At 38.3% G+C, this 25,291-nt stretch overlaps 2 protein-coding genes across 5 annotated transcripts in view; one reads left to right on the top strand and one right to left on the bottom strand.

The window, feature by feature from the left end:
* The window catches only part of LOC135775928 (alpha-2,8-sialyltransferase 8F-like), a 1,056,838-nt gene that overhangs the window by 10,843 nt on the left and 1,020,704 nt on the right, over window positions 1-25,291 (top strand). The window lies entirely within an intron of this gene.
* The window catches only part of LOC135775930 (alpha-2,8-sialyltransferase 8F-like), a 72,422-nt gene that overhangs the window by 41,938 nt on the left and 5,193 nt on the right, over window positions 1-25,291 (bottom strand). Inside the window, exons 3-6 of one of the 2 annotated variants that reach the window (XM_065286519.2) lie at window positions 12,879-12,971; window positions 6,814-6,958; window positions 6,151-6,263; window positions 4,198-4,278 (exon numbers count right to left, since the gene is read on the bottom strand). In XM_065286519.2, coding sequence (XP_065142591.1) covers window positions 4,198-4,278; window positions 6,151-6,263; window positions 6,814-6,958; window positions 12,879-12,971 — 432 coding nt within the window. The remainder of the gene's footprint in view (window positions 1-4,197; window positions 4,279-6,150; window positions 6,264-6,813; window positions 6,959-12,878; window positions 12,972-25,291) is intronic. The other variant, XM_065286520.2, reaches the window with a different exon arrangement.

Below are 25,291 nucleotides of genomic sequence, written 5' to 3'. Positions count from 1 at the left end.
GATATAATAGACTTTCAGTCTTTTTTGGATACAGAGCCATGTGCAGTTACAAAAATGACAGGCACACCACCACGTGTACCTACTGCACATGACTGGGCCAGATTCACAAAAACATTCTTAAGATAAATAAGAAGTTCGTAAGAATCTTCCAAAGTGCAGTTCTTGAACATACAAAAAAAGTTCTCAAATATTTACTTAATAACATCTTAAAATTTTGTCTTAATACCAAGCTTTAATATAAAAATTTCTGCCATACTATGATGTTATCTGTCCATTAATCTTTTTTACAACCTTGCAATCATTAACGCGAAATAAACTACATAAATTAGCGATGTGTTAAGACTATAGAACATGTTATTCGCTGTTGTAACAGGCCAGCTAGTGTATGAAGGCAGTTTGGTGAGTTAGGTAAGTAAAATATTAGCTAATGTTATCACTAATATGTATGGGTTTCTTGACATTTTACTGAAGTCATTAAACTTTATTATTTTATTATTTCCTCATTAAACTAATCATTGTGAAGTAAACCATTTAAATTGCCATTTTTCACTGTCAAATTTAAAACAAACAAATTAACTTACAAAACATCTTACATTTTAAGATTTAAGTGTACTGTAAGCTTATCCAACTTTAAGATGCTATTTAAGAAAGTTTCTTTTTCGAGAAATTGAATTCTTCTTAAGTTTTTTTCATAAAGCAACACTAAAGAGTTTTTGCTCTTTGCTACCCCTACAGGTTAGAAGCGTAATTGGCCATTACCACTGTCGTAAATACTGCAGCATACTGTAGCTGGCTCTGATTGGATTGTAGATCTGTTGTAAAGCAAGTTTTTGTAGTTTTCACTCGAACTACAGGACTGCAACCCGACGGTTGGAAACTTCTTTAGTGCGGTTTTGGCCGATAGAGGGCTGCAAAGCGAGTGGATGAACAACTGAAACTTTTTTTGAAACGTTATTTTAAGGTTAAAAAAACTCTTTGGTGTTGCTTTAACTCTTTCACCGCCAGCGTTTTTAAAAAAAGTTGCCAGCCAGCGCTTTTCATGATTTTCACCAAAGTTTAATGCCTTCCAGAAAATGTTCTTCTTTAAATAAATAAACATACAATATGAAAACATACCAAATGAAAGAACAGACCCTCTGCTTTCAAACAAAAAAAAACCGTTTCATCCTACCTTTAGTGGTTCTTTTGCAATCAGCTTTTGAATATGGGTAGGTTTTTGCAAAAACACCATATTTTGAGCAAAAAGTAGAGATAATTCCATTTTTGTGACTGACTTTTCATAGAGATCCCATTCAGAGCGATCTTTAAAACAGACACGGACATGCAGCAGCTTGCCATAGGGCAATACTTCCGGTTTTAAAAAGTTGCGGAAGGATAATAGCGGTATTGCGGAAAGACGGAAAATCTCGTCATTGGCGGGGAAGCGTTTTCTCTTAATTGACGAGATATCTCGTCAATGGCGGGGAAAGAGTTAAGAACATCTTTAAGGAAATAAATAAGAACTTTAAGAAGCTTTTTTGAGAATACAAAATATTCTTAGCTTTTGTGCTTAAAATATAACACATTAGATCAATAAGCGGAGAGCAGGTGGTCTTTTTTCGTCTACATCACAAAAGCATTTTGACAGTCAGCTCCCGATGCGTTGCCATCATCAACGCTCGTTTAAAGCGTCTGACAGTGTCAACGCGTGAACAGCGCTCACATTTTTTTTTACTCGACAAGAACCTGCTAATTATCTATCCTGAAATGATGCTGATCTACAGAACAAAGCTTAATTTATTTTTATAATATATTACATTCACTTCAGAATATTGGCATCACGTGCGGTGTCTTTGTTTCCTGCTAAGCGAAATGATCAGTAGGCAAAGGATGTGTTCGTTTCAGCACCTTCACTGACTTAAATTAAGTCAGCTGCACAGTTTTGGATGTTGTTCACTGTATCCTCTCTTATTTTCATAGAGTGGGACTCGTTTTGAAACAGTGACATTGATTGGTTTCACTACAAAGAGCTTAGATTGTTGTCAGTCTGGATTGGTGGACTAGCATACAGAGATGTAAGGTTATGGAGGCCCACCTCCCACCCTAAGGCAAATCTCAACATACTTTGGATTTTAACTCACTTACGTTTGGTAAGAGGAGGCATCTCATTTCAATGACATGGATTTACATATGTATGAGTACTGCATATTTACAGTTTTTTTCGATTGCTAAATGACAGTGGGCTTAACTGGAGTCACATGTGCAAAACTCCTACTACAGTCTGCACAGCAGCAGTTCATGTGGACCAAACTCTAGTTAGTTTTTCATTGGTTAAACACAGTTTTCAAAACTTTACATACTTATCCCATGACTTTAACCACAACCTGCACAACACTGTGGATTTACAGCACTTTGTTCAAATGCTAACACACTGCTGTCAAAACTGTGAACCACACATTCAAAACAGAATTGATTTCAGCCTTGTGCCTGTCAAACACTGCTGATTGAAATTTTATATAAATATAAATTCCAATTTCATATATTTAAAATATTACCTTTCATATAAATATGATATATATATGGCCTGATGCTATAGAGAGAAGCAGGATTAGCCCCTCAATTATTTGTTTGAATTACAGTATGTACTTTTAGTTTCTACCTTTTTTCTCATTACTGTAATTCCGTAAATTACTCCAGACTGTGCTAATTTTCATTTACCTTAAAGAATTGTTCTGTTTTAAAAACTTCAATAAATCATGTGATAAATCAATCAATAAATAATTTATTCTTTGAAGAAAACATTACTTTGTATGAAGTCACTGAAATTGTTGAAACTGTAAAGATAAAAAGTTTGTATTTTCTGTACTGGTGTTTGATGTTAGTGTTTTTCCTCTCAGTGTGTTCTGAGTGACAGTGTTTGTTATCTCAGTGAGGGTTGTGTTTAGTGTTTGGCTGCACTGAGCTGTTTTGAGCCATGCAGTGGCGGTTCTACACGGAGGCCAAGGGTGGCCCGTGCCTCTGTAGACATGTCCCTGGCCACCCCTGTGGCAACCCCGTGCTGACCAAATAAAAAAGTATAAATTCATTTTGATTTTACACGCGAGCGCCAAAAGCGGAACTAATGCGATGCAACGTTCTACACGGACAAATTAGAGCAGCGCACCCAACCACTGTAGCCGCCTGTGGGTGCTGCTCGGTGAGTGTCTCAATTCATCTCCCGATGTTGTGAATGTGTATGCAGGTTTGGGCACTGGTAAGGACTCTAGCTGACTTGACATTGGGACACTGTTCACTTGTTCTCCTGTGACGTAGCTGCTTAAGCGCGTTGTGATCATTCACAGCTGTTACTCATCAACAACCGGCAAAACCAACATCTCGCTAACTTTTTAAAGTTTACACATTGTAAAAAGCGCTGTAATTATGCTCTAACATTATATACGTGCATAAATTGGAGGAATATAATTAAATGTTACATATACAAATGTTTACAATTTAAAATAAATATCATTTTAAATACTGATTAGATTGTGGTCCCTAACTGTCTAGCAATGTGTGTTTAAATGTAAACTAAAACAAACGTTTGTCTTTATAAAAGTTTACATTTCATAAAGTTTATTGAGTAGGCTTGCATGATTTTGGGTGGGAGTCTTTAGAAAAATGCAAAGCCCCCCTTTTGCACCTGCACTCTCTTGTATTAAATGAATATTTATATGATTGTAAAGTAAAATAAAGTTTACGTGGCAGTTTCCCGGAAAGGGATTAGACTAGTCCTAGACTAAAATAAATGTATCCAAACTGAAAACAACTTGCAATGCCATATCTTAAAATACATAAGTGCCCTTTGTATTGATTCAAAATGCACACAAGTAATGTATTTAGTAAGGCATGTTTGTTAAAACTAGTTATATTTCCTAATTAAACTAAGGCCTAGTCCTGTATTAAACTAATTCCTGTAACCAACCCTATAATCTTTAAATATAATTTCTTGCCATTTTCTATGTGCCCCTCTGGTAAAACACTGGCCCCTCCTTGGCCCCCCTAGTGAAATTTGTCTAGAACCGCCACTGGAGCCATGTGTTAAGAGTTGTGCTCACTGTCGTTTAGCAATCGAAAAAAACTGTAAGTCAAACAATAAATATGCATCACAGAATAATGAAAAATATACAGTGTTAACTATATAACACTATATAGTGCTTTTTGTCTAAGTGAAACACTCACCCTAAGAGCTGAGAGGGATTCATGGTAACTAAATCAGTCTTTAGCCCAACATCACTGTCATTAACGGGAGCCATGTTAAACCTGTAGAACCAGAAAACAATAGTAAGATAAAGGGAAAATATACATTCTGTCTATATTTAAGAGAACTGATTGGATCATTTGAAGTTGGTTCGTGTTGCTAATTGCTGCTTTCTTTTTCCAGGCCCCACCCACCTGCCATACCATATGACCAAAAGTAAAAAGGGATTGTTTCAAAGAGGAAAGGAGATTTGTGTTTTGATAAAAAAAATGATGGGGGCACATAATTTTTTTTAAACAAGATGCTCACAGATGAGTCATTAAAAAACGACCACATTTTAATTACAAAATTCATTTTTCACCTGATACCTAGGCACATGCAGAGTCAAAAGCGTTTCAATTTGGGTAACACTAAAGGTTGTATAAACACCACTCAAAAATCAACAGCTCCCCTTACTCTTATACTCTCTTTAAAACCTTCTCTGCTCTTCTTTGTCCATCTGCCACCCCACCTTTATCTAACTTAACCTAACACAATCAGCAGTCAGTTCTCTGCGCCGCCGCCTCTTGGACAGGCCCAAACTCCAGATGCATGATGCTCCCCTCTTTCTCTTTCCTATATCAAGCTGACATTTCCAAGATCTTTGCTTCTAACCACCTGACTACCTGCCCGTTAGATTCCAATGCCCAATTATCATTTTCAGGCCATCTCTCCTTCAGTTATCCCTGCTCTTACCAAAATTATCAACTCATCCCTCTCCACTGTCACATCACAGCTTTTAAAGAAGCCCCTATAACCCTGCTTCTAAAGAAACCAACACTTAATCCTGCAATAATAGAAAACTACAGACCAGTATCTCTTCTTCCCTTCATTGCCAAGACTCTCGAGCGTGTTGTTTTTGGACAGCTTTCCTCCTTCTTCACACAATAATGACCTCAGTCTGGCATCAAGAGTGGTCACTTCACAGAGACTGCACTGCTCTCAGTCATTGAAGGCGAGCAAGGATAGCCTCTACATCATCTGCACTGATCCTACTGGATCTATCTTACGCTTTTGACACTCCAACCACCACATCTTCCTTTTGACTCTTAAGGCTATGGGTATCTCTGGAACGGCGCTACTTTGGTTCAAGCCTTACCTCTCAAGTAGGTTATTTTGAGTATCCTAGAGAGGTGACATCTCTGAGTCCCAATGTCTCAGTACCGAGGTACCTCAGGGCTCAGTGCTTGGACCATTGCTCTTTTCAATATATATGACAACCTTATGTGCATCTCAGCATGCCTGAGTGACATTTCACTATAGATGAAGGATCATCATCTGCAGAGGAATATTGCCAAGACTGCTTGTGATCTCGACTGACCCAAAGATTCATCACAACCTTTTCATTCAACTAGGTTAATCGACAATTACACTTTCCAGGGCAGGCAGAAACCTAAGTGCATTGAACACGGGATAGGCTTAATCAATCCACAACTTTTGACTCGTATCCGTAGGTGATTTTGATGTCTTGAGATAACTTGTTGTTCACCAAATATGTTTGTTTATTGCTTAAAACGTCACACTTCTTTTCCACAATATCCTTCAGCATGTCCAACAGCTTATTTGTGGAATTACTTATCAAATATCTTTATATCTTCAAGAATCTTACCTATACGATTTATTGTTAATACCTTATGATGTTACATGGATGATCAATGACTGTTATTCTATTTTATGAAAGTTTTTATGTTTTATTATAGGTTCTTGAATAGTTCAGATCAAACAAGAGACTTGTTAAGAACTATCGCAATACACACACGCACACACTCACACATAGTTGTTTATGGTTACACAAGTATTAAGCTTGATTAATTATATTTCTGTCTACAAAAAATAATTTCAGAGATCTAAGCACCAGTGTCTAAGGCATCTGCTCTACAGAAGACTTTTAATACCTGATAACAAAGTCTGCAGTGTCGATCTCTCTTCCACAGCTACTGTTCTTCAGAATCCCTCCACTCCCAACCACAGCACAGTTACTGAGAGTACGTCCACTCCAGGGAAAATCCTTTAAAGACAAAAGTTTACTAGCCTTCAGTATTAAACAAGCCATTTTATGAACCTGTAAATTGAAGGCTTCTGTCTATGCACACATAAACAGATATTTGAGATGATCTGTAGTGTTAAATGGAAACAGTTTAGCAAATGCTGGTATATACTAACAGATACAGAAATTAATCATGAATGAGAAAGAAAGTTCATTTAACAATGAAGATATTTTTAACCCTGCTCCTGGGGACCCACTGTAGAAAACCTTTAAAATATTTTAAAATTATTTAAAGGCGGAGTCCACGATGTTTGAAAAACGGTTTGGAAAAGGAGACGGGCCGACTACCAAAACACACTTGTAGCCAATCAAATCAAATCAAATGCCGGGTTGCGTATGTGCGGGGCGGGTCTATCAACAGAAGGTCCAGATTCTATTGGGGTAGGGGCGTGTTTGTTTAGGTGATTTCAAATATCAACATTGGCTTTCAAACATCATGGACTCCGCCTTTAATTGTTAAATTAATCGCATTAACAGTCCCTTGTAGAAAATATCAAAATGTCACTCATACCTCAGGAAGCATGTTGTAAAAATCCTTATTTATATGATAGCTTTGCTTTGAGCTCGTCTCATATGTAATATTCTGATTGGCAGCTGTGTTCTGCTTATTGTAGTATAAAATACCTGTTGCATTACAACAGGCGCGCAGTCTTGCTCTGTAAGAAGAGTTAAAAAGAGTAAGAGAAAGTGTAAATGCATTAATTTAGATGGGGGTATATTGTATTACTGTAATGTAGCTTATAATTGAACAAACTAGTTGTATTAAACAGCAGACAAGAAGGCATTCCAGTGTAACAGCATTATGACAGGGCTCCTTCTCTAACTGTCATAATGGAGAAAGTTTTGCTACAGTACATTTTGAAGTGGGTTTACATAAATAAAAAAACAAAATGCACAATTAAATCTACGTAAATCTTCTGGGATCGTTGCCAGAAAGAGGACCTAGTAAGATACACGGAAAACCCTCTGTGTGAACAAAAAGCCGAAACAATGCCGTATTGGACGTGCTGTAGTGAGGACGCGTGCGTCATCACAACAAAAGTTATGGTTCAGCTCCTTAAAACGAGAGATTTACATGCATCTCAACATTCACCACGAGAAATGTTGCAAAATAGACTAAAGCAGTTATCAGGAAATGATATATGAGACGCATAAACAATGAAGCACGTGCCGTAGTGAGGACGCGCGTGTAATGGCAACATGAAGTTGGTTCAACTCTTTAAAATGAGGGATTTACAACATTCACAACGAGAAATGTCAGCAAACTGGACTGAAGCAGATATCAGGTAAGTTAGCTCATCACTTACTGCGTTGAAACTGAGATCATTCAGCAGCATAAAAGAATATCGTGTCACATGCTCATTTGAGCTATAATAAACAAAAATGCCAGCGCATCATCCCACAAGATATATCGTTCAGCTCAGCAAAACGCGGGTTTTAAATGCATATAAACAATCACGATGAGAAATGTCTGAAAACTGAATTAAAGCAGAGATCAGGGAGCTCGTCAAATATGAACTATGAAGCTGAGATCATTCACCAGCATAGAACGGCGCGTCATGCGCACCTTTATAGTCTTATTATAAACAAAAAGAAACTGGTGTTGCTTCGTAAATATTTATGAGCAATACTTTTAAGAACAATTAAACAAATGTTGGAAAAAGTGATATCTATGAACGTTTTTTATGTACGTTGACATTTTATGCATCTCCGCTCAGCATATGGATCTCCTTTCGGCACATATGATATTTCCTGGTTTGTCGCTCTCTGTGCTGTCTATGGTCATGGATGGCCTTGTAATTTCTCTGCTGCTCATTTGACTCTGCATCTGTTCTTATCTCTGACTGGACTCCCACAATAGCAAACTAGACTCAAGTTTATCTCACTGCCCTGCTGCAGTTGTTAGCCTGGACAGCAGCCCAAAGGTTCAGTTTTATTATTATAGTCTGATTTATTTTTGCAGTTCGCTTTGATGATGATAGTGACCGTGACATTACTAGCTTGTGGGTTGCACTTAAGAACCTCACAACAAGGAAACGCAACACAGGTCGCTGAATTTCACTATGCAATATTGTACTGTAGGCTAGCTCGTTTTTATTTGTGCACTGAAGCCATTCGCCTGAGATTAGGTAGTTTCAGTCATTGTATAAATTCAGTTATACACATATTAACAAATTTGTTAAGTAAAAGTATAGGACTTAATTTAGCTCTCCAATAATGCTTTAATTTACGTCAGTTAAGAAAACCTGGGGCCCATAAATTCTTTCTATGGGGCCACACACCCCTTTGCTCATAGGTCCGTGCAGTGGCGTGCACAGACCTCCTCAGGGGCAGGGGCTGAAGGACTTAAAAGGACATAATTTTTATACGTCAAATAACAATCAAATGTATTTATTACTTTGGTGTTTTTATTCTTTCTTTCCTTGGCATTATTTAAATAATGTTGTAACAAATGAATAACACATCAAACTACAACCCCAAATCAGAAAAAGTTGGGACACTGTAGAAATTGTGAGTAAAAAAGTAATGGAATAATTTACAAATCTCATAAACTTATATTTTATTCACAATAGAATATAGATAACATATCAAATGTTGAAAGTGAGATATTTTGAAATGTCATGCCAAATATTGGCTCATTTTGGATTTTTAATGAGAGCTACACATTCCAAAAAAAGTTGGGACAGGAAGCAATAAGAGGCCAGAAAATGTCCATGTACACATATGGAACAGCTGGAGGAGGACCAATGTTTAGGAATGGGAATGTTGTCCCATTCTTGTCTAAAACAGGCTTCTAGTTGCTCAACTGTCTTAGGTCTTCTTTGTCGCATCTTGCTCTTAATGATGCGCCAAATGTTTTCTGTGGGTGAAAGATCTGAACTGCAGGCTGGCCATTTCAGTACCCGGATCCTTCTTCTATGCAGTCTTGACGTTGTAATTGATGCAGTATGTGGTCTGGTATTGTCATGTTGGAAAATGCAAGGTCTTCCCTGAAAGAGATGACGTCTGAATGGGAGCATATGATGCTTTTAAACTTGGATAAACCTTTCAGCATTGATGGTGCCTTTCCAGATGTGTAAGCTGACCATGCCACACGCACTCATGCAACCCCAAACCATCAGAGATGCAGGTTTCTGAAATGAGCACTAATAACAACTTGGGTTGTCATTGTCCTCTAGTCTAGAAATCTAGACGCACCCTAGCGGCTGCAAAATATATTTGCTGCCAGGGTTTAGTCTAGGCACTCACAATACACTTAACCGCTCCAAAAACCAAAATTGGGTCAGGCCAATCACATCGTGTGTAGCGTCTGTGGGGCGGGCTTAACATGATGATGACAGAGCTGCAACGGTTCCTACTTGAAAACAAAGAATGGCTGCTGCTGCTGGCGAACAGCTTTCTTTTGAAGCGGCTTTGGCCGCGACTCTGGAGGACTTAGACTTATGTTTGTCTTTGATAGAAGAGCAAATAACCCTACTGAAGTCCTTTTTAAGCAAGAAAGATGTGTTTGGAGTTTTGCCGACGGGTTACGGTAACTACGTCACCTTCTTCGTTGCTCTGATTGGTCATCGCGCTATCCTATTGCGTGCAGAGGCATTTTGAGGGACAACCTTATATCCCGCCCCTTGCATTGAGCCGTTTGTGTGAAGAGTTGCCAGACCTTACATCTTGATGTAGGTCTGGCTAACCAGGCTAATTGTCCTCTTTAGTCCGGATGAAATGGCGTCCCAGTTTTCCAAAAAGACCTTCAAATTTTGATTCGTCTGACCACAGAACAGTCTTCCACTTTAAATGAGCCTCGGCCCAGAGAAAACGCCTGCGCTTCTGGGTCATGTTTAGATATGGCTTCTTTTTAACCTATAGAGTTTTAGCCGGCAACAGCGAATGACACGGTGGATTGTGTTCACTGACAATGTTTTCAGGAAGTATTCCAGAGCCCATGTTGTGATTTCCATTACAGTAGCATTCCTGTATGTGATGCAGTGCCGTCTAAGGGCCCAAAGATCACGGGCATCAAGTATGGTTTTCCGGCCTTGACCCTTACGCACAGAGATTGTTCCAGATTCTCTGAATCTTTGAATGATATTATGCACTGTAGCTGATGATAACTTCAAACTCTTTGCAATTTTTCTCTGAGAAACTCAGAAAACTAAGTTTCGCCACTGCATTGGGGGAATACGTGATTCTCTGCCCATCTTGACCTCTGACAGACACTGCCACTCTGACAGGCTTTTTTATACCCAGTCATGTTGCCAATTGACCTAATAAGTTGCAAATTGTTCCTTCAGCTGTTCCTTATATGTACATTTAAATTTTCTGGCCTGTTATTGCTACCTGTCCCAACTTTTTTTGGAATGTGTAGCTCTCATGAAATCCAAAATGAGCCAATATTTGGCATGACATTTCAAAATATCTCACTTTCAACATTTGATATATTATTTATATTCTATTGTAAATACAATATAAGTTTATGAGATTAGTAAATTATTCCATTCCTCTTTTACTCACAATTTCTACAGTGTCCCAACTTTTTCTGATTTGGGGTTGTAAAATAGGGAAGTTAGGAAAATATTATTCACTTTCGCAAACAAAACAGCGAGAATCAAGTTTTGAGGACTTCATTTTCATGTTGTAAACTTTATATGTGTATATGTATAAAAGTGTTGGAAATCATTCGATCGGAAAGTTAACTGATCTATCACAGTGTTTTAATTGCTAATTTCTTTGATTAAATGTCTCACTTACAAAAAAAGAAACAATAAGCTTAACCATTTGAAATTATTCCTAAAACCTATTTTTCATAGCTAAAACACACCGCTTTGTTAGTTTAGCACACCTTCAAAACACGACAAATAGTGAGATTAATATTTTTGCTCCAAACTAACTTTATAGCAGATCAAGTGTTTTGAGCTGATGTGGCTTCAGATCGCAAAATGAAACAGATAATACAATCTTTCTTTTTGGTATTCTGCAGAGTGCTAAAGTTGCATTATAATAAATAAATATGCTGTATTATGAAAATACCCAAAATGATCGGAACAACACAGATATACCATATATAATCCTAATTAAGTTTATTGTCTTCTTGTTTTATCCATCAGAACATCTTTATTTGCATGTTATTAGCAGCAGGGTAGATAAATGCCCTTAAAAGTGTAAATTCTGAATCGGACCGCAGCGTTCTTCGTGTGTCAATTTTAAAGTGGCTCTGTGCGATAGTGCATGAGGGCGCCCTCAGGCTTGTGTAAAGGTCAGTTCAACAGTGGCTCATATCACCGCGTTTGGAATAAAAATTGAATAAATATTACTCCTTTCTTTAGAAATTAGAAGTAAACATATAAAATCAATCAATATGTTTCCAAACATGCATGCCTTTGAACCAGAAGCCCAGAGGAATGTTGTTTTGTGAAGTGCTTTCATGACGACTGCAGGTCATATTTCATTTTACAGGTATGGAGTCCGATTTTCATTTTCATAACTTGTGACACAAATTAAGACATTACTGTCTCTAAATTTTTAAAAATAAAATAAAGGTCAAATACAAACGCTTGAGCCTAAGAACTTTCTAATGATGTAATGTTTGTTGTGTAAAGAACAATCTTTTACATTAAATAAGTAAACAACAAGAATCAGGCTGCACTCTGACACATTACAGCTGCAATCCATAAACTTTCTGTTGCCTTGTCATGGTGGAAAGCCAAACACTAGAGACATTGTTCATGGTCGTTTAATAAGACATTAGTCCCTTTCACACATGCAGTCTTACTGGTTATTTACTGGTGCATTGCAGTTAACAGGTCTAGTGTGAACAGAACCTTTCCGGGAAAATCAATCCTGCCAATTTACTAGTAAGAGAGGTTTTAAGAATACCAGTAATTTACTGGTAAGTGCTATGTCTGAACAAAAAATATAGATTCCCGGCATTGAGAACGGACGACCTCAGACCGCACTGACAGCTTCGGGGCAATCATAACATTTTGATCCCTGGCACTGTTTACGAACGTTTCCACACACACTGCTTGAAAGTTGAGCACACCTGAAGTTTACATCCAGATTTCTTCACCAAAACAGCTTACCATCTACTTGCCGAATTTCCGACATCCTTAGCACGCACTGCCTGAAGCCCAATGTGCAAACAGTAACGTAACTGTTGTTTAAAACGTATTTTAAGTTTTACGTCACCTAATACAATGTTGTTTGGTCACGAGCAACTTTGCGACCGTCACAGACGTGAAAACAACAAAATACGGACCGTGGATATGAATGACCTTGATTTTTTTACAAACACTACACTGAGCTCGCCCCGCACCACAGGTGACTTCCGCATTCTCACTGAGTTTACCGGTATTTTGATACTGATGTGTGAATTATGTCTTACTAGTAAAAAAGATGGTAGTCACTGCGTGTGTGAACAGCACATTTTTGTATTAACTGGTAAATTAATTCTGGTAAATTCATGGTAATATACCGTAATTACTGTGTGAAAGAGGCTATTGAAAGACAACTGCCACACCCAACAACACAGAGGTGAAAGAAGAACAAGTCTGAATAAGTGCCTGAATGCCATCTACATACCTGTTTAGTTCTTTTTGGGTGATATTGGACATTGGTGGACACCTCATCAATGCTGAGAGATCCTCAGTGAAGTTCTTGAAATCAAATCTGTGACTGTAAAAAAATAAATGTATAAACTCTTTTTTCATGCACCTGTATGGCTCTGTTGTAGAGCACAGCTTTAGCTGCACAAAAGGTCATGGGTTCAAATCCAGGGAACCACACTGATAAAAAAGTCCCTTTGGATATACGCATCTGCAAAAAGGCATACATGTAAATCTATTAGAGATATATTGCTTTCCTAATCTAGGAGAATTAGAACACCTAAACTCAGAAATAGAGATGAAATGGAAAGTACATCATAAAAATGCTAGGTGAGCGATTTGCTAAAAAATAAAGCTAAATGTTGCATTGTTTGACAGCATCGATGTTCATGTTGGGTTCCCAATACCCTGATGTTGCTCATCTACCAGATTCTACTTCTACATTTTTATCAGATTGAGGCCACTATATAACCGCTCACATTGGATAAACCTTCTTCAGCCTCCCCCATATCCATGACAGTGTAAGTGTTTTGAACTTTTATTTTGATACCCTGTTCTGTTTTAGCTCTTATTTTGATATCTTGTCTTGTCATACTTCACTTCCCACTTCCTGTGTATTTGTATAAAACTGGTAAAATCTGACCATGTCCCTGCAAAGTATTGTATGTCTCACAGCTGCATTACCAAGTGTTTATTCAATTAAATTTCAATTCAATTCAATTTTTGAATTTTTGTTTATATTCTTGTATCCTGTTGCCTGTTCTGTTTATCTGTTCCTGTTTTTGACCTGTGCCTGTTTCTTTGGATTTTGATTGTTTGCTGCCTGCCTTGACCTCTTGCCTGTATATGTGGATTACTCTTTTGGATTGCCGTTTACTGGATTTGTTTGCCTGCCCTTCGGGGATTTTTACAATAAACCTATTTTGCATATGGATTCTACTCTCTCACGCTTTGTGTAAAGCAGCCCACGTTACAACACGTTACAGACCGACCATAATTCACCTTGACAATTAACATAAGTCTCATTTCACTGCATATAGCTTCATAATTTATTCGTTTATTCCTCATTCCCATGTCTCTCCTTTCATTTTTCCTCTCTTCACCTTCTCCACTTGACTCTTTTTCTTTTCATCTGCCTACTGAGTTACCATGCTGAAATACCCTGATGCTAACCCCCTCAATGATTTCCACTCTGGTGGTCTTACACATATCATTGTCAGACGCTTTGAGAGACTGAAATTCTTTACAGTTTAACAACAAATGTTAGGTTTAACTCTTTCACCGCCAGCATTTTTCATGATTTTCACAAAAGTTGAATGCCTTCCAGAAAATGCTCCTTTTTAAATATATAAACATACAATGGGCCCAGCGCAATTGACTTTGTCAGTGACGCATGTATCATTCGTATTTTGCACCGGCGCACAGCAGGTTTTTCCCTCCACAGACGCACGTCGACAAACTAGGGAATGAACTTGCGCTCCCTGGGCGGTTCAGCGCAAAAAAGGAGGCGTGTTCCGGCGCAAACCATCCCTGATGCTATTTTGCAGTTTCAAAAAACAATTGCGCCACTGACCAGAAAAAGAAAGTTTAAAGTCAGTGGCGCGTTGTTCATTATGCTATTTTAAGGGCGCATGCTTGACCATAATGTATAGCGTGCACAACGCGCATACACTTTGCATCTAATCTACACAGATGCAACAGTTATTTTTGCAAATCATAAATTGTTACACTAAAAAATATTAATACACGAGATAAGGGGAATCATAATGGTGAGCATTGTGGTGATCGTTTTTATTTATTGTGTGGCTGCGTTAAAAAATTCTCATGCAAATAACGATTAAAATATTTTCATAAGTTTGTTGTGTGGCTGTATTACGTTTATTTTATGTAAATAATAATTAAAATGTTTTCATAAGAAACCTTAATGTATATAAACTTGATTTGTAAGAGTACTTTGGGGTTGGACCTTGCTTGCGTTTCTTGGGTCCGATTTCAAAGCTCTCAAACCCTTTCAGTGGTGAGGGTGGACGCAGCGATATCCTCTGCTGGCGTCTGTGTAGAGGCAGATCCACCTCCCGTTACACAGCGTGCTCGATTTATGCTGGCAAGCTTGGGATTCCCCCGTCTCCTGACATCATTGTAGCAACTATGGGGATGCTGGCTGATGAGACTGTGGCTCACGCCTGTTTAACCTATGCTGATTTGGGCGGGTTTCTCCTATCCCCATACAAAACAACTTCTCTGTCTTTGACTGCTCTTACAAGAACGTCGGTCTCCTCGGCTGTGAACCGCTCCTGTCGTGCGCCTGGTAAATCCGTCATAATAATAGCAACCCGCCATGGAACTTGCGCCCTTGCATTTAAAGGGAATGTTGGATAGCGTTCTGATTGGTTTATTTGACGTTACGCCCAAACCACACCTATGAATAATGAACCTACTTTAGACCAACCCCTTATTGATTTGCGCCTGGCGCAAGAGTTATTTCTCCCGCCGGGAAAATAGCAACAGCGCCCAAGATCCGCCCACAAACTCACTTGCGCGTTGCGTTTCGCACTTGTGTTTAGATCGTTAAAATAGGGCCCAATATATGAAATAAAAGAACAGACCCTCTGCTTTCAAACAAAAAAATCTGTTTCATCCTACCTTCATATGTTCTGTTTTTATCACCTCACAAATGTGTGTAGGTTTAATCAAAAACACCAAATTTTGAGCAAAAAGCTGAGATAATTCCATTTTTGTGAAGGACTTTTGATAGAGATCAGATGCAGAGCGATCTTTAAAACATGCACGGACATACAGCTGTTTGTCCTAGGGCAATACTTCCGGTTTTTATAAGTTGTGGAACTGGTGGATAATAGCGGTATTACAGATTGACGAGATAACTCATCAATGGCGGGGAAAGAGTTAATGACAACACTCCTCCTGCCTAATGCCGGTTTTACACAGCATGGGTGAGCAGTGCATAGATGAAGTGTTAAGGGCTCATTATAGTTGTCCATAGGTCCTACGGTGTAGGCGCGGTGGCGTAGGCTATGCGTCGGTTTTTATATATACTTTTGTAGCAGGTCAACTGCAGAAATGGCAAGCCACTCAGAGTTTTTAGAAGAGGCACTCGTTTCGGTCTACTTTGTGGGATCATTTTGGATTTAGTGCTAAATATGATGACGGTGGTTAAAAGTACTGTATAAAACCGCAACAGTTTCCAACCACTGTGCAACACGTGTTGCTTCTGCTAATGGCAACACTTCCTATATGTTGGCTTATCTGCACTACTACCCGAAGCATTTAAGCAACCGTTAAGTGAGGACTCAGACAGGGCTAAAGCTATAACAAGAGCACTGTCTGTTTTTATAGTGAAAGATATGAAGCCTTTTGTCGTGGTATAGGATGCAGGATTTAAGAATCTGATGAATGTAGCTGCGTAGTACTCGAGCCAAGGCAGGGCTTCCCGCAGCACTTTGCAGTTTTGGCAGCCCGCCTAAGCTGGGGAACACTACCCCTTAACTAGGTCGTCCAAAAAAAATCCGCTGCACAAATGGCCATCATGTGCATCTTGGAGAATAGCACGGATGCGCTTCACACCGCAAGCGGGCATGCGTGCCACATGACCGAAATGAGAGAAAGAAAGAGACGTGGTCCACCGTCGCTGAATGAAGGACATGGGCGGATTGACCATCTGGCAATTCTGGCAAATGCCAGAGGGGCCGGGCCTTTTTTAATGTGGGCCGGTGAGATTTTTTCAACATATAGAGGTTACGCAGACGCAGTAGTAAACTAGTCACCTGGAGCACCGAGAGTTTTCGCAGTGGGCCCCATGGCAATGTGGGCTGGTTTGCTTTAATGCACGTAAGTTATAGAGTAATGACAATAACGATTACAACACTGTGTTTATTATTTGGACCCACTTGTAACTCGCTGCTGTCATTGCTGCCTCCTTCAAAACAAACAGTCGCTTAGTGCAGCAATCTAACAGCGCAGATCAGTGTCAAAATGCTGACAAATTAAAATTAAAGTTTCTGTTCACAGAAGCCACAGTAATAACTATCTCCCAGCCAATCGAATTACACGACTGAGCAAGAATTTTAAGTTTTAAGAAGTCGGGTACACTCTAAAAACAAACGGTGCTATATAGCACCAAAAGTGGTTCTTTGCTCGTAATCATAGAAGAACCGTTTTTAGTGCCATATAGCACCGGTGAAGAACCGGTGAAGCACCTGTGTAGAACCATATAGTGCTATGTAGAACCAAATGTGGTGCTATATGGCCCCTATATGGTTCTACACAGGTGCTTCACCGGTTCTTCACCGGTGCTATATGGCACTTAAAACGGTTCTTCTATGGTTACGATTCAAATCAACAGTTTTGGTGCTATATAGCACCGTTTGTTTTTTTAGAGTGTATATATTTATGGTTATATATTTTATGCTGATGTATGGTATTATTAAAGTGTTAAAAAGAATAAATAACATTAACAATGTATACCGAATTAAACAAAAAAACGTGACCACAGAGCCTTGATACAAACCGAACTGAGGATTTTGTGAAGTGTTCCATCCCTAGTAGGAAGTATCCACGTGTGAAACAGCTAAAGAAGAAGCAGTTTGGTCAACTATGTTCCTCACAGTGACACTGTCAGTTTATATCTCTGCAATAACTTTTTGTAGCCTTCCCCTAAACCATAATGTTAAACAATCTTTGGCAGAAATGAACAACCTGAGTTTGTGATCTAAGAAGAGAAGAAGACGCTGCTGTGCTAAGTGCTGCACTTTGCTAAAAGGCATCGCTGAGGCACAACGTAATGTAGCGTCTGGTCACGCTACACAGCTACTTGCTGGATAAACTATTTAACTACTGTTAAAGCTACACTGTTTTAACTCTTTCCCCACCATTGAAGAGTTATGTGAGATCAGAAAGTCTAAAAAATAAATCAAAGGGCACCTACATCATCACAGATTGTTTGGGAGCTTAAAAAAATCTTCTGCTCTCATTAAAAGCCAGCCAACTTCATCATATTCAATTGTCAGACACTACTGGTACAAAACCTGGATTAACATTGCAAATATATTTTTAAATATATATTTGCAAATAAATATATACAGGCTTTTTTGTTACAGGCAAAGGTGCCAATAATTCTGAGCATGACTGTGTCTTGTAAAAAAAACATGGTTTTACTACAGTAAAAGTATAGCAACCATGTTTTTGGCTGATTGCAATTTGTATAACCATATTTTTATTAGAAATATCATGATTAAACTGGTTCCTGTAATGAGATGATGGTAAATTTGAGGTTACAGTGGTTTTACTACAAATACTACAGTAAAATACAAACTCACATATATTTAGCATGAAATTAAATGTTAAAAATAAGCTCTGAAGTGGAAAAATAAGCTTTTAACTGCACATTGCTCCTCTGCTCCGGCAAGCAGACACAGCTGTGAGCGAGCGATGACGTGACAGAGACAGGTATATCATACAAAGTTGCTTTTATTGCTGCCAGGTTACTTCCAAGTTCACATTTTTGTGTAATCAGACAAGATAATAAAGTATATTTGGGGTGGTGTCCGTGTGCAGGGCTCAGAGGTCAGATTTCAGCCTGAATCTTGATGATTGGAAATGTTTTGTTCTCCAGTAATGATTATCATGTCTGCAATTTTCAGTTTCAAATCTTTTAATTTCACTTATCATTTAAAAGTAAATATTCCAAGCATTATGTAGACCCGGTCTATTCAAATCTTACCCTGGAGGTCCGAGCACTACAGAGTTAAGCTCCAACCCTAATCAAACTTAACCACCTGTGATTTTCTAGTGATCATGAAGACCTTGATTAGCTTGCTCAGGTGTGTTTCATCAGGGTTGGAGCTAAACTATGCAGTGCTCTGGCCCTTCAGGGTAAGATTTGAATAGCCCTGACCATTGACAAGTATTTGCTAAGCCAGGGTTCCCCAAATCTTATCCTGGAGGGCTGCAGCACTGCAGAGTTTAGCTTCAACCCTGATGAAACACACCTGAGCAATCTAATCAAGATCTTCATGATCACTAGAAAATCACAGGCGGATAAGTTTGATTAGGGTTGGAGCTAAACTCTGTAGTGCTCCGGCCCTCCAGGGTAAGATTTGGGGAACCCTGTGCTAAGTTATAGTTAATTTAGTGACGCGTTTCAGAATAGACTTGTATCATGTTTGTTTACTTTATATTGCCAAAAGCACAACATTTTGTTTATATTGCACCAAAAATAATCGACAGCGTATTTTGAGTCTCTCTTGCACTGATAAGCAAAAAACGTGTCCGCGTACTACGCTGACCGCAAGCGCTACGAGTGGTCTGCTAGAACCCCTTCCGTCATTTAAAAAAACCTGCGTCCACTTATCCTCCAGTGTTCCCCCTACCAAGTCAAGTACATTTTTATTTGATTTTCTTTATAGCGCCAGATTACAATTTGTTATTTTATTAAACAAACAAAATAACCCTTGGCCTTGAGTATTATGTTATTAATCTTATTTCCACAATGGAATGTCTTTTCTGTCTGTGTTTGCACGTTTACAATTATCCCAATGAGTGCGCACGAGCGCACACACACACAAACACTTGCGTCACTTACAGATGACCACAAGCGGACAGAGAGCGCACGGCGGGAAATATGTTGCATCAAACCGAGGAAAACCAGACAAAATTATCTGCGTTTTTTAAACGCTCACAGGGAACTGGAGATGGCAACACTCGCTCTACTGCGAGTAGCAGCCGGAGTAGTTCTCCTGCTCGAAGTGCTGCCCCTGACAAGCATCAAATGTCCAGTCATCACCGGATGACAAGTTTTGACCCAGCTTGGCTGTCTGAGGGGAAATACTCCCCTTGGCTGTACAAAAACGATCTTGGTAAATACTTACATAAATAAATGTGACAGCAGGGTTATGACATGACGTACCAATTAGGTACAGCCTAACTTATTCATAATATATTGTGGTAATTATATGACAGGTAACTGAAACCTGTAATTTCATTAACAAGTTTATATTAATGAATCACATCCCGCTCACTATTTACATATTTGTGTTCAAAATGTTTTAGTCAGGACATTGTAAATCTGCTAAAATAAATAAGACAAAGGATATTTAATACGGATTACTTTCACCAATAAATGCATCATAGAAAAAAAATCTCACAAAAAAGCTAATATATTTTAAAGCCCAATTTGTTTAGCTAACATTACCGAACAATGAATGAGCAATATATTTGTAGGTATTTATAAATCTTTTTTTTTTTGTTAGTTAAAAAATAAAACTATTTAAGCTTTTTAGGCTGTGGTCCATTAATATTAACAAATACTATATACAGGTTATTTGCAAAAGTTAATTTAAAAATATTTAAAAACGTTTTTTTTTTTTTCAGAGATATCTTGTTAACATTTTTTAACTTTTACAATGCATTACCATCCCAGACAATCAATTTATGTGACAGATAGATAGACAGACAGACAGACAGACAGACAGACAGACAGACAGACAGAAAGACAGATAGATAGGAAATTATTTAAGATTTCTTTTTGGTTGTAGGAATGTTCTGTAGAATATGTAGACAGCATAAACAAGCAGTTGTGAGAGGAAATCAGACCCGCCCATTTATAGAGTGTTGGGGGAAAGTTACTTTTAAAAGTAAAGCATTACAATATTAAGTTACTCCCCAAAAAAGTAACTAATTGCATTACTTAGTTACTTTTCATGGAAAGTAATGCTTACGTTACTTTTGCGTTACTTTTTCTTACTTGGCTGAGGCTTGATATCTTTCAGGCCTTGCAGGTGTTTTTTATGATCGCAAAAATGTCCAGCTCTGGCCTGCCATCTCCGTTTCTGACTCAAACTGTTCCCGCTCAGGCGTAATTCTATGTAAATATGTTCAGTTTAATTCAGTACATTATTTTATTTTTACACTTAATTAATTAAACTGAAAAGTACCTCGGATTACTTGTTTAAAAAAGTAACTCAAATATTAATGTGTGCATTTATAAAGTAATGCGTTACTTTACTCGTTACTTCAGAAAAGTAATATTTTTATGTAATGCGCGTTACTTGTAATGCGTTACCCCCAACACTGTTTATAGAGTCTCCCTGCCAGTCCTACAGAAAGGACAAACTTGACAAGCATATGGCATCCGAGCATCACAGAACAGTCTGTCAGTGCCAGTCAAGTTTGATAGCAGGTAATTTTATTTTATTATGATTCAATGAATAATATGTTTGATTCTTTATTTCAAATGATGTATTTAATTTCAGGCAACACTGTCCTTGCATCATTTGAGCCCACAGTTGTCCTGGAACATGAAGCTGTGGTGGGGGCGTTCAAGTGCTTGTACTGGGCTGGCTAATAAAGCATGAAATAGCCCACCACACCAACTATCCAGCCTTGCTACAACTAGCTAATCTTTTGGGCTGTACCTCTTTAACAAGCTTAATGTAAGCTTCTTTTGTAAATGTTTACCATATTTCTAATTTGTCTTAGGTGATCCCTATATTGACAAGTAATGGAAAGTTTCTTGCATAAAATGAGTTAAAGAATTCCTAGTGCAATTTTCTGTCTTTTCAATTTTTTAGATTGACAAAAGCACTAACTACAGATCTCACAGAATAATTGATGAAATGCTTGCAATTCTAGCAACTGTAATTGAAAAGCCAATATTGAGGGATATTTCTCAGTCACGAGCCATAGGCTTGGAGATTAATGAGACCACAGATGTAACTTTTTTTCTGTCATTGACTAGCAAGTAAAGGACACACGGTGGCTCTCCCAACATCCACAATAGGCTGCAAGGAGACCATTTTGCAGCATGCATGCGGATCTCAATAAATGGGCCAGATGTTTCTGAGTTCCCATATCAAGAGGCTCTGAAAATGTTCTTCCAGAAGCCCAGAAAGATACACTTAGGTTGAGAAATATTCCATACTGATACATACAGTGACAAACTGTCTGTATATTCAACATAACTAGCTACTATAATAGTAGCATTGCAGTGGTTAAAGCAGACTAAGCCAAATAGGATGCCGACTGTAATCTGCTCAGATTCTGCATCAGCACTAGGGATGGGACGGTATGAAAATTTCATATCATATGGATTATAGTGACCAAAGTAATCACGGTTATCAATATTATCATGGTTTTGTTCAAATGAAATGGAAATGTTCAAAAAGAACTGATACACACTGAAACATTAAAAACTTTTTATTTTTGAAAATTTCCCTGAAATTATAGCTTTCAAAATCACGGTAATCAAACACAGTTGTATTGATGATTAAATTTTAAATGATGATACTAACCGTCAGGACTTATTACCGTGGTTAATCATGACACTGGTAATCGTCCCATCCCTCAGCACTTAAAAGTATATTGTCGACAAAAACTGACAGAGAAGACCTGCTAGTAGAAATGTATACATTATTATGTAGGCTGAACACAGAGGATATAATTGTATCCTTTTTTTGGATACTAGGCTTGTTGCGATAGTCGGTATAACCGGTGATACCGGGGGTTCAGCCTCTCACTCTCATTTTCAGTCTTTATCTTTTACAATAAGTTACTGGCAACCAGCTGCATAATTACAGCAAATTTTTTACAGTGAAGGTGTATGATTTCTAGACTAAGGATGGGTCAAACAGGGTTAAATTCAACACTGACATTTAGTGGGAAGCATGGAAATGGTATGTGTGATGAATGTGGTGTTGTTGAAACAGTGGAACATGTGCTTTTTAAGTGTAGTTAATATGAAGAACAGCGTAGTGTTATTTTTTTAGTAATATAAAGAACAGGCCAGTGAGCACCATGGACCTATTTGGAAAGGGATGAGGAGCTCAAAGTGGACGCTGGAGGATCTGAAACCCGCAGCGTCAGCTGAAGCTTGGGCTCTGATCCTCTGGGATGTTAAAGGGTTTACGTAAAGGGTTATTAATAAGGGTTTTTTTTCTGCAATTCAGATCCATTACTCATGTGCGCAAGGTACACAGTAGGTGGCAGTAATACTCCTAAGGAATGAACGGCCATTAAACGGAAAGAAGAAGAAGACATGTTTTGCTTAGCTTAGCTCAAAGTTTGCTGGAGAGTGGAGTTGCTATTTTGCTTCTATCAAATCTGACCCCATGTTTTTATCTTTGTAACTCGGCCGATAAGGCTAATCGTTACACAGTATTTATCATAATGTTTGTTGTTTTTGATGACAGGCACAGTGGGGAGCATGCATGAAACACCTAATGCCAAGGCAGTGAGATGCTTCAGCATGTTTAATCATGACTCTTGGCCAGCTGAGAAATGTCTATGGAGCCAAGTCAATCTCTTAAAAACTAGCCTTGATCATGTTATGTAAGCCACAAATGCTAATCATCTCTCGATTTAATAATAGGAATGGATGTGACCAAGATTGAGCTAAAGAGGAGTTTCAGGCACTGAAAACAATGATCACAGTCTCTTTCGTAGATAAGGACTACTTAGAACTCTGGGACATCATGTTGTCGAAGGAACCATACTGTTCTTCTGACTACAAAGTAGTTACACAATTTTTAGATTATTCACACTTATGCTTTTACTTAAATTAATGTTCTTAAAACCATCCTATCTGTTTTATTTTTTAGAACACCCTTTAATTAGTTCATTATGTTGGCGCTCCCTGTGTCTTCTGCTGCGTGTGAGAGGGGCTTCTCAGCACAAAAGCGGATCAAGTCTGACGTGAGGTCATGTCTCAAACCAGACAAAGTTGAGGACCTCATCAGAATAAGAATATAAGGCCCAGAACTGGAAGACTTTGATGCCAGGGAAAGTGTTGAGTAGTGGCTGATAAAGGGAAAGAGGCCAAGAAGGCCAAATTACAAGTCCTGGCCAAATGATATCTTCAGAGTGAAGGGAGATTACAGCCAGTGCCACCCCTCTCAAATGTTAGTCTGGAGCACTGGGATATGTTCAAGAAGCTTTATGTATTTTACTTGAAATGTATTGTAAGGGGTTAGTTTGTACTTACATTATTACTTTTTAAATTCAACCCTCCCTGAATAAGTAACTATAATTTTTTTACTAACGGCTAATCATTATTAAAAACGATTTAGTAGAACGTTGCTTACTTACAATAAAGTTAATGTTACTCAATTTTTATAAGTAATTATGAGAAATATTAGGTAGACCTCACATGCAGCCTCAGGGAGAGATCTGCTTGCAGCAAGAGGCGGTGCCACGTGTTCTATAACAACCCTTAGGTGCACAGAAGATGCGCATGGCTATTAATCGGCCTTATTCGCAGCAAAATCGGCCACAACTGCTTTTTTTAAATATGCCAAAAATCTGCCAAATTATTGGCCTGGATTTTAAATCTGTCAACCTATACATGTAACCAATTATATCAATACAGTTGAAGGTGTAGATCATTAGTTAAAGTTATAAATATTTGGATGCCTAATAAACAAACTCAGGGTTACAGGATTAATTTCAATTTGACAAAACCATGCCAATGTGATCAGGCCTTGTTGGTACAAGCTATTTTCATGGTACCTAAAACTCAGGATTGCACAACCCAAACCTAATATACCTGGATAACCAACAAAACCGGCTTCATGGTATAGGCCCCTGGTGCTGAAATAATCAGAGCACAGCTGCTTCAGCTCTGCTTCTGTGCCGCTCATCTGTGCTTAAAGATTTGCAACAAACAGTTCACGTATGCATTGTGTGAAACAAATCTTAGCATTTATATATGTGTGTGTGATTGAGTAAAGGCAGAAACTAATTTTAATATACAAAGAAAGATCAGTGTATACTAAATGAGGCAAGGGTGTAGAGTTACATTGCGTCATTGGCAGGGGAAAGAGTTAAACAGCTTGCATGACGAGTTTTTATGGTAATCTGTTATTCTGCTGCAAAAAAATTATCAATTTTAAACTCTGTGTATCATTTGATAAAAATTCCTAATTTTGTAAACTTTTTTACAAATTTGTTTAAACTGTCTTTATATACCAATACATAAGTAAAATGTAAGTTCTCTGAAAAAGAGAGTATAAAAATCGAGTGTCTGTAAACCTCTCACCACTGTTTTAAACACAGCTCATTTATCCATTCACTCCACCCCCTCCCTTCTGGGGGGCCACGCCCCCAAAACACATGAATGCGCGACGCTGACCGGCTCTGCTGGGAGCGCGGTGCATGTAGTAACATCATGTCACAATCGCATGTAATAATACACCTTACTTTATCATTATGAATATAAACAAATAGGATGGCTTTTAGTACTCACTATTAAGCCAGTGTTTTGCATGGAAGAGTTTCCGTGATGAAAGCATTGTTGACTCTGATGAGGACTACACTCCGGAGACAATACCACTACCACATCGTCGACTCGAGGAAAAGCCACGCGATATTTACTCTCATTTG

Source organism: Paramisgurnus dabryanus, chromosome 21 (assembly GCF_030506205.2).
Source record: "Paramisgurnus dabryanus chromosome 21, PD_genome_1.1, whole genome shotgun sequence".
In the NCBI taxonomy this organism is placed as follows: domain Eukaryota; kingdom Metazoa; phylum Chordata; class Actinopteri; order Cypriniformes; family Cobitidae; genus Paramisgurnus; species Paramisgurnus dabryanus.
The sequence above is the reverse complement of the archived record's forward strand: the minus strand, read 5'-3'. Positions and strand labels throughout refer to the sequence as shown.